The sequence below is a fragment of the Mytilus trossulus genome, chromosome 8, assembly GCF_036588685.1.
Source record: "Mytilus trossulus isolate FHL-02 chromosome 8, PNRI_Mtr1.1.1.hap1, whole genome shotgun sequence".
Lineage (NCBI taxonomy): Eukaryota > Metazoa > Mollusca > Bivalvia > Mytilida > Mytilidae > Mytilus > Mytilus trossulus.
Window position 1 is genome coordinate 80,364,054 of NC_086380.1, and position 10,371 is coordinate 80,374,424.

At 32.8% G+C, this 10,371-nt stretch overlaps 1 protein-coding gene across 1 annotated transcript; it reads right to left on the minus strand.

Annotated features, from left to right (window-relative positions):
- Positions 1 to 811: 811 nt before the first annotated feature.
- On the minus strand, positions 812 to 7,201 carry LOC134681501 (uncharacterized). Its single transcript, XM_063541138.1, has 2 exons — positions 6,812 to 7,201; positions 812 to 1,278 (listed from the first exon to the last, which is right to left on the minus strand). The coding sequence occupies exons 1-2, from the start codon at positions 7,191 to 7,193 to the stop codon at positions 812 to 814; spliced, it is 849 nt and encodes a 282-aa protein (XP_063397208.1). The 5' UTR covers positions 7,194 to 7,201.
- Between the last annotated feature and the right edge of the window lie 3,170 nt (positions 7,202 to 10,371).

Below are 10,371 nucleotides of genomic sequence, written 5' to 3' on the forward strand. Positions count from 1 at the left end.
ATCTACGTCTTCTTTTTGCGTGCATCCCTTTGCTCTGCAAATTTCCCCGACTGAATCAATAAGTGTTTATTGGTTCATTAAAGTTAGCTGTATATCCAACCTTTGGATAACACATTTTGCAATGAGATGTAATATATAATGTTTGTTGTTCATCCTTACTTTGTATCACATTGGGTATTCCGGAAAAGCAGAAAATACCAATATTTGCCTTAAATAAAGGCAGCAGTAGTTACCGCTGTTCAATAGTCATGAACCTATTAAGCGAAAACAAAACCGGGTTACAAATTAAAACCGAGGGAAACACATCAACAACAGTTAAAACAATGACCTCCTACCTAAGATTAGAAGATTTCTTTGTGTAGTACCTATGGATAGCGTTACACCACTATTGTCTTTTTGTTCTGTACCAAACCAGGAATATGGAGGTTGTTATCAAATAGTTCGGTTCTAATTATGTTGGCGGGATTTGTTTACACTTCATCAATTAAAGACTTTTGAAAAGTGGTATACTACTGTTGCCTTTATTTATGTCTTGTTTAAACAAAAGCTGACTATGCGGTATGGGCTTTGCTCATTGTTGAAGGCCGTTAGGTGACATATTATTGTTAATGTTTGTGTCATTTTGGTCTTTTATGGATAGTTGTCTCATTGGCAATCATACCACATCTTCTTTTTTATATGATACATGCTATTGTTCTACTTCAAATATTTTGCTTTGTACAACACACTTGAAGGCTTTAAAACAATGCTATAAATGATTTAAAATCTTTAAAACTTTTATTATGATTTCAAATAAGTTCATTCTTTTCGTTTAAGATGAAATCATCCATCCAGCGAATGACGATCTTCCATTTGAATCACTCACAATCATTCCGTGACGTGTTCCTATATGCGTTCTTACAAACACATCATCCCCTTTTTTGGCAGTTATAACGACAGTTCCTGCTAGATGATCTTGAAGGCACACCTGCTGTAGGTCAGAGTTGACCACTCCGACTACATCAGCATTTTTCACAATTTCATACGGGCCGTTACTATGACAATCCACCCTAATACTAAAAGTGAATACATATATTCCATTTACCGGAACAATAAATATTCCCGAAAAAGGATGATAGCCATTGTTTTCATTTGTTACTACTGTGTCGAATATGAGAGTATGGTGAGCACTAGGGGATGGTTGATGTTGACTCATGTAGGCATAAAACGCTGTCGTTGTAGGCATTATTGTAGGAACTGGTGCGGTTGGTATACCACCTTCTAGTAGTCGTTTGTTGTCTACAAAATTTTGTGAAGAAATAAAATTAATAAGTGACAATTAAAAACAAAGAAGTTGAAGAAAGACAGAAAGCAAAAAAATTTATGAAAACGTGTACGTAGGAGGTCCTTTCGACAAAATTGAGCAGGACGTGTTACTTAGTTTTAGTATGAAATATAAAAAAACGAAAACGGAAATAAAGAAAATTAAACTTACTTTTAGTTTGTATTAGAGTGTCAGTGCTGATTAATGAAACCGTCATAAATCCGTCCATTTTAATGTGTTTCAGTTCTTCTGTGTCTATCTTTTTTTTAAGAAAGAAGTACTAAAAAGATATCTATTGGATTTTATTGTTCACATTCAACTGTGATCTTTAACATTTGTACAAGTTATAGTGGTTAGAAAAACACCCACCGCCAATCTTTGTTTTTTAACATTTCAGTTCCTGTTTGCAATTATCGAATAATCATATGGTGTAGAAACAAAGTTGTGATGGTGGTTTAAAACAAATTGTTAGTCCTGACAATCGTGAGTCGACATGAGAGTATTAAAAACTTTTCATAGTTTGAACCTCACACTGATGTCAAGCAATTGTTGAATATATGTATTTACGGGAAAACACATCACATTTCCAATTTCTTCAAATTCCATTAGTTGCATATAGTAAATATACAGATTATAAAGTTAATATATAATATTTCTAGCCCAAACAAAAGCGCTTACTTCTTGGAATGGTGCTATCCTCGGGGAAAAAACATATAAACTAGACCCTAAAGAGTTACACTCAAATAAAAATAATTAAACCGAATAAGGCACGAATTTAAAGATTAGTTGAGCGAAAAAACTCAATGATAGACAATTTTTTTATCAAGAATTAAGAAAAGAAGCCTGTGTTACAGATTAACAACCCTTTTTCGTTTTTTCACTCTTCCAATACTAGATTATTGCAACCTTAAAGTACTACAGGTTTGTATCATGCTCAATAAAAACAACATTAGTATACCGCTGCTAAAAATTTCTAAATATATTGAAAGAAAAACAAATCCAGGTAACAAACTACAACATTTAGTTTCGAATAGGAAACTTCACAGGCGGTGTTATGTTTATTTATAGTTGTTACAATTTTGCTCTGCTTTGCTTTCCTCGATCTTATTTTAACACTGAATAGTTTTATACTATGAAATCAGAATCCGTTGTGTACACATTTGATCGAATTTATTTTCTCAGGAGAATGGTTGTTCTTGCTAAATTATTAGTTTTTCAGAAAGAGTTTGCATGGCGGACGGAAATGTTTAATATTTGATTTTCATTTATTCTTCATTAATCCGCTTTAAACTTTAATAGTTTTTCTGCATCCTAGCATACATGTCCCAAGTCAGGAGCCTGTAATTCAGTGGTTGTCGTTTGTTTATGTGTTACATATTTGTTTTTCGTTCATGTTTTATATAAACAAGGCCGTTAGTTTTCTCGTATGAATTGATTACATTGTCATATCGGGGCCCTCTATAGCTGACTATGCGGTATAGGTGTTGCTCATTGTTGAACGCCGTACAGTGACCTATAGTTGTTAATGTCTGTCTCATTTTGGTCTCTTGTAGATAGTTGTCTCATTGGCAATCATACCACATCTTCTTTTTATATGTTTATTTGATGGTTGATTTGTTGTCGTCTAATTCACACATATGATCTAGATACCTTTTGTTAATCATTGTGGAAATAGTTGCCTATTTACAGCTATTCAATAGTTCTGAATCGTGCAATTCAATCGAAATGCAAGCTTTCTATAATTGGAGAACATTTATTATATATTGAAACTGTAAAATTTATATATTTATTTTTGTATACATTTTATTATTAATTTTAGTTTGAAAGCAGCCATCCGGCAAAGGATGATCTTCCGCTGCCGTCTCTGTAAATACTTCCAATGTGCTGAACGGAACGATATGTCCTCACATAAATGTCGTCTCCTTGATTGGCATTTATAACAATTGTTCCTGTGATATGAACATGAATGCACAATTCATGTAGGTCTGAAAAACCGCTCCTACTGCTTTGGTATTTTTTTACTATTTGGTACGGTCCATAACTATGACATGATAAACGTAAGCTAAAGGTAAATACGTATGTTCCTTTCTCAGGTGCAATAAATAATCCTGTGAATGGATAATAACAATTGTTCTCGTTTGTTATCACGGTGTCAAAAATAAGAGTTTGATGGGTTCCGGGATTGTCTTCATGCTTGCTTAAGGTAGCACAATACAAAGATTTTATAACTCCTACTCCCAAGTTTTAAAATACTGTAACTTTCTTAATAATGCTTGAACATTTATCAAAGTGGTAGATATGGATAGCTAACAAATTACTGTTTCTAATAAATGCAATGTTAGTATGATGCAACAATTATGTAACAAATTATGTAACAAATTATAATGTTAACTGTGTCTAAAATATTTTTCCTCAAATTTCCACTTTCAATTGAAATTAGCTTCCTCATAGGTATTCCTAGAGGATTGATTTTATTATATGTTGATCCTATGGCGATTATCTACAAAAGGGTGTCTCAGATGTTAGATAGAATGTATAGAACAAATTTTACACCTAGTTATACATTATCTTCTTTTATGTGGTTAGGATGTTCACACTAATTAGAGATTGATGAGAGAATGAAATACCAAAGGGACAATTTGAGACACCCTTTTGAAGCCCATGGTGTGTTGATTAAGATTTTGTTAAAATTTTCTGTATAGTTAAAGAGATGAAAGAGCTAAATTCCTTCAAGTGAACGGGCCGAGATTTTACCACTTATTACATAATGATTGCATAATTAAAATATTGCATTCGTTTAAAAGCTTAGACTTTTTTCTAGCTATATATACCTCTTTTATTATATTGTATGCATCCAAAAGAAAGTTACAGCATTTTAAAGGTTAGTGATTGGAAGTAAAAAAATCTTTGTTTTGTGCTACCTTAAATAAGCACTAAAAAGCCGTTACAGGTTTCAGTGTTCGTACTTAACAAAAACAATAATAGCTTTTAATGTATATATGAACACCATAAAATCACACCAGTCATGGTAAGTAAGATATTCACATGACCATGAATGATTTCTTTAAGCAAAACGGATACCAGGAAAATTGGGTCAATGAAAATGAAGGGATTGAAGACAGAAATTTTGTTACAAAAGGCATCTGTATACAAAGTATCTAGGTCTTTTACCCTCAGAAATATAAAACTTTGTACAGATAGTTTTCGCCGTCCCTGATGGATTTTTTATCCTCCTGTCTCGCATTCTGCTACTTTAGAATCAGGCGAGTCAAAAACTTTCTGTATTTAACAAGTGCAAACGGAGAAAAAGTTAATCGCATATATTGATGACAGTTCTTGTCCATTCGTTTTTGATGCGTTGTGTTATTTGATTTTGCCATGTGATTATGGATTTTCCGGATTTTCCTCTAAGTTCAGTATTTTTGTGATTTTACTTTTTTTTATATACCAATTGATAGAATGGTTCATTTGTGTTCTTTGGCAACCGTTAAATTGTTGATACAATACAATGACCATCATTAAACCACTAATCGGATTGCATCTACTGTCGAGTGATTGTACTTCGGTGTTGACATGAATATCAATAATGTGGTCATTTTATAAATTTCCTGTATACAAAACTTTGAACTTTTTGAAAAACTAAGGATTTTCTCATCCCAGGCATAGATTACCTTAGCCGTATTTGGCACAACTTTTTGAAATTTTGGATCCTCAATGCTCTTCAACTTTGTACTTGTTTTGGGTTTATAAATATTTTTGATTTGAGCGTCACTGATGAGTCTTATGTAGACGAAACGCGCGTCTAGCGTACTAAATTATAATCCTGGTACCTTTGATAACTATTTACACCACTGGGTCGATGCCACTGCTGGTGGACGTTTTGTCCCCAAGGGTATCACCAGCCCAGTAGTCAACACTTCGGTGTTGACATGAATATCAATAATGTGGTCATTCTATAAATTTCCTGTATACAAAACTTTGAACTTTTTGAAAAACTAAGGATTTTCTTATCCCAGGCACAGATTACCTTAGCCGTATTTGGCACAACGTTTTGGAATTTTGGATCCTCAATGCTCTTCAACTTTGTACTTGTTTGGGTTTATAAATATTTTTGATTTAAGCGTCACCGATGAGTCTTATGTAGACGAAACGCGCGTCTGGCGTACTAAATTATAATCCTGGTACCTTTGATAACTAATTATGCTATTCACTAATTGATTGGTTTGTTCTTGTTATCATTCTTTTAAGTTTACTTGCAGATCAAATATAAGCAAAATGTAATGCTTCCGTCCAAAGACTTGATTACACCTATATTCTGTGAGTATATTATTCGATCAGATTTGACCCACACTTTATCATAGGGGAAAATTCTATAACCGTTTCTTTTTATAAAAACAAAAAAATGTGTAGCATTGTAACTTATAACTTGAATACTTAATCTTTTTAAATAACGTCAATGGACGAGTGAATGAGAAATGCAGGAGGCAATACACCAAACAGATAACGCTCTAAAGGCTATGGTCTATGATAGAAGGTATTTGTTAAATAGATGAAATACATAAAACTGAATAACACAGATTCATTAACATCACAAGTAGCATTCTTTATGATAAGTATAAAGTCTATGTTAGCTTGTAAAACAATGAAAACAACTTGTTTTTGAAATCCTGACATGCGCAGTCCATTATATCAATGATAAAATGTTCATAGTAGAGGAATTGTCATATAGCATATATTGTTATTAAATAAAGCTTTTTGAAAGTATCTTATATATAAAAAAAAGAAGATGTGGTATGATTGCCAATGAGACAACTATCCACAAAAGACCCAAATGACACAGACATTAACAACTATAGGTCACCGTACGGCCTTCAACAATGAGCAAAGCCCATACCGCATAGTCAGCTATAAAAGGCCCCGATAAGACAATGTAAAACAATTCAAACGAGAAAACTAACGGCCTTATTTATGTAAAAAAAATGAACGAAAAAAAATAATGTAACACATAAACAAACGACAACCACTTATGACTAGTCGGAGATAATTGTCAATTACGAAAAACCTGATCGCATCTAAGAATGGTATGTTAAAAACAAAATTATTATTAAATTTAGATTAAAACGGCCTATAAAAATCATGTCATGTCTCTATAAACAGTATTCCTTATGCACTATATAGCATATAATGGAGTGATGTGGTATTATTGCCAAAAAGACAATTTTCCACCTGTGACCAAATGTTGTATACGTAGATAAAAATAACTACAGGTCACCTTACGTGTTTCGCAATGGGCGAATGTGAAAAGCCCCTACATAAAAATTGTAAAACTCAAAGAAGTCTCTGTTACAATTCATTTTCGTATATTCGGGACGATTGATAGCTTGCCATTAAGTATATACATTACTGTTTGTGAAACTAAATGTTGATTGTTTCGAAGAGTATATAGTACCGCATTTTTGTACATGTGCTTGCTTTTACACTTAATCTACAAATTAGAACTACACTTACCTTTTTCGAATGTTATATCTTTCTTTGGTATTTTTGACATTTCGGAATCATTCATAGACGCACTGGTAACAACATCCGCCATTTTAGGGGTAGATTTTGTCAAAATGGCAACAAGACGTAATAGTTTTCGCTCATGAATTCGATCATTGCTTTTTAGATCTGACACTTCATCTCGCAAATTTTGTATTTCATTTTGCTGGCTAGTTACAATTTTCTCTAAAGTCCGAATTCGTTCATTTTGATTTGTTAACAATTCCTCAATTCTATCAATTCTACGATCCTCCTTTTCTTTGTTGACTGGTATGTGTGATGTTGCGCTAGAAAACAAAAGCATCCCCGACAGAAACAGTAAAATACATCTAAAACGAATCAGAACGGCCATATTTGGAATCTTTGTTAGTTTAGTTTGTCACAATGCGAAAGATAAGCTTATAACTAGAGTCTAGTATGTCACGAATTTCCCCTCAAATGATAATGTCGAAATACTTTTAGTTATCTTTACTTAGTATTGGCAGATACATTGTAGTAAACAAATGAAAAATGTTAATCAAGTTAGCCGGTGTTTCTTAAAATAAGGCTTTAAATTCTATAATTAACGGATATTATATAAGTATCAGTTATTTCTAATATTTGCTGGTGAACTGGTTTGTCAATAATGATTTTTTTTTCTATAACAAAAAATACATATGGTTCAGACGTCAAATGTATTTGATTTCTTATACATTACAATATAAATAATTCATAGTTGATTTTCCTTATTAAACAGCGCTTCAAGTATATATATTCATGCAGCACTCTTGGAACATTTCCATACGAATAGGTTTTTTAAAACTATTCACTCATTAACCATTTATTCGTGTTGAATTTGGCGTAGTGTGTAAATTAAGTGTAAGTCAAGACTTTGACAATGTTTATTCCTCATAGATGAACAAAACATTGCACGGAAGTTCGATGTAAACATTTAACATAAATGTAAACATTGTTAAATAGCATTATTCTTTCTTCTGGTTCGGTTAAAGTCGACATATCCTTGTGAAAATACTGCAGGTAGAGCAATGAGCAAGTCAATGAGATTGCAACAGTAACCAAATAACGGCAACAGTAGTATACTGCTGTTCAAAACTCATAAATCCATGGACAAAAAACAAAATCGGGGTAACAAACTAAAACCGAAGGAAACGCATTAAATATAAGAGGAGAACAACGACATAACACTAAAATGTAACACACATAGACAAAATCCCACGAGAATATATAACAAATATAACATATATATAACATCAAAACCAAATACATGAATTTGGGATAGACAAGTACCGTGACACGTCTTATCGCAATGTGAATTTACACTCAAAAATAAGAGAAAACAAACGACACAACGTTATAATGTAATACACATAGAAACGAACTATAATATAACAATGGCCATATTCCTGACTTGGTACAGGGCATTTTTAAAGGAAAAAATGATGGGTTGAACTTGGTTTTAAACACACATAGAGGACGAGAACTACCTATACAAAGTCAGAAATATAACAGTTGTTAACCATTGGTTTGATGTGTTTGTGCTGTTGATTTGTCAGTTGCTTAGAGACTTTGTGTTTTGAATGTACCACGGAGTTAAAAAAAAATAAAAAATTATGCTATGTTGAAAGATTATTTTTTATAATTTGATTAGGTCATATTGGTTGATTATCGACGTTTTTAACGACCTTGACTGGATAGACAGCCCTTACCCAGTCGGTACTATATTGGTCATAAAGCTTCTACGTATTTTTACGTTCCTGGCTTGCAGATGATCTGGGTTGAGCGTCTTCTATTGAGTTGTATCCAGAAAGAAGTGTTTACGAATCTATAATTGATAGAAATTGTAATTGTATCGTCACATATGTGTCTTAAATAAAAAAAAATATTGAAAATAGAACCGTCCCGCACAAATCTCTTCGACATTTGTGGAACTTCATTGATTTTAAGGCCTTAAATGAAGAATCATCGATATTATGTTCATTTCTATTCTCTTCAACAGTGGGTGAAATAATTCAGTCTGAAATTCATCAAGAAGACAGTAGAGACTATTTAATAAGACAACGGTTTCAAATCCCCCCCCCCCCCCAATAAAGTACCAGTAGTATAAAACACTTTACATATGCAATACTGTTTTGCTCATGATATGTTCTATGACAATTCTGACTCATACTGATATTTAAGACTTCTGACTGAAACACCTGAGTTTCTGGATGGGGTTTACAGAATAGAGAATAACGGACAAAACATACAGAGTAAAGAGCAAAAGAAAATTAAGAAGACAAGAAAAAAGGAAAAAAATAAAGAATAGAGAAAAACATGTGAAAAAAAATAAAAAGAAGAGGATGGGCAAAATAAATAAAGAATAGAGAAAGGGAAATTGAAGCATGAAGAAATGATGGACCCAATCCAGGTCCAACGTAGCTGATAACAGATGGATTTGAAAATGTCTCTCTGATATATTTACCAGTGTATAATATTGAAAACAACACGTTATTAAGTTCTGGCGTCCGAAGCGCTTTTCTGGATTTACCTTCATCAGGAACGCTCAGAGCCAAACATTTGAAATCCGAAGATGTATAAGTACCGAAACCGTTGAAGAGCTGTATGTCAAATAATACCTAAAATAAATAGCCAAATTCATCTAAAGCCAACTTTGCCTGAGGGAGTTGAAACCTTAGTTTCTTAATAATTTATAAATTTATAAACGGACAATTTTAGTAAAGTTTGTTAAATCATGTCAGTACCGAAACACTGACTACCGAGCTAATGATACCCTCGGGGACTGATAGTCCACCAGCATAGGTATCGACCCAGTGATGTAAAATATTGAAAACAACACGTTATTAATTTCTTGCGTCCGAAGCGCTTTTCTGGATTTACCTTCATCAGGAACGCTTAGATCCAAACATTTGAAATCCGAAGATGTATAAGTACCGAAACCGTTGAAGAGCTGTATGTCAAATAATACCTAAAATAAATAGCCAAATTCATCTAAAGCCAACTTTGCCTGAGGGAGTTGAAACCTTAGTTTCTTAATAATTTATAAATTTATAAACGGACAATATTATTATAAATTATAATATTGTTTATGATTAACACGGAAGCCACGTAATTTAAACTGATATCGTAATATATACATATTGTTTATTTATCTGTTAAAACCGTTGACTTTGAAACCTATTATCATAGATAAACCAAATATATATTGTGATATTAGTTATAAGTAAGAAGTTCATCGTCGTATCTCTCCTTTTGCATGTTTTCATATTGAATATAATGATGAAACTAAAAGTGTTATTGTTTCCTGTTTTCTCTGTTTAATTCAAAATGTGCACGGCTTCCTTCTGGATGGACCAACAAACGGCGGGAAACAAACGACAGGAAACACTCAGTTCCTGACAAATACGGAATTCCTACAGGCGAAACAGGTACTTAAACGGGATACAGATGACTTACGTCATGATATGGATAAAACGTTTGCTTTAATGACATCTCAGTTAAAAAGCAAATTCGATCTTTTGGAGATAAAATTG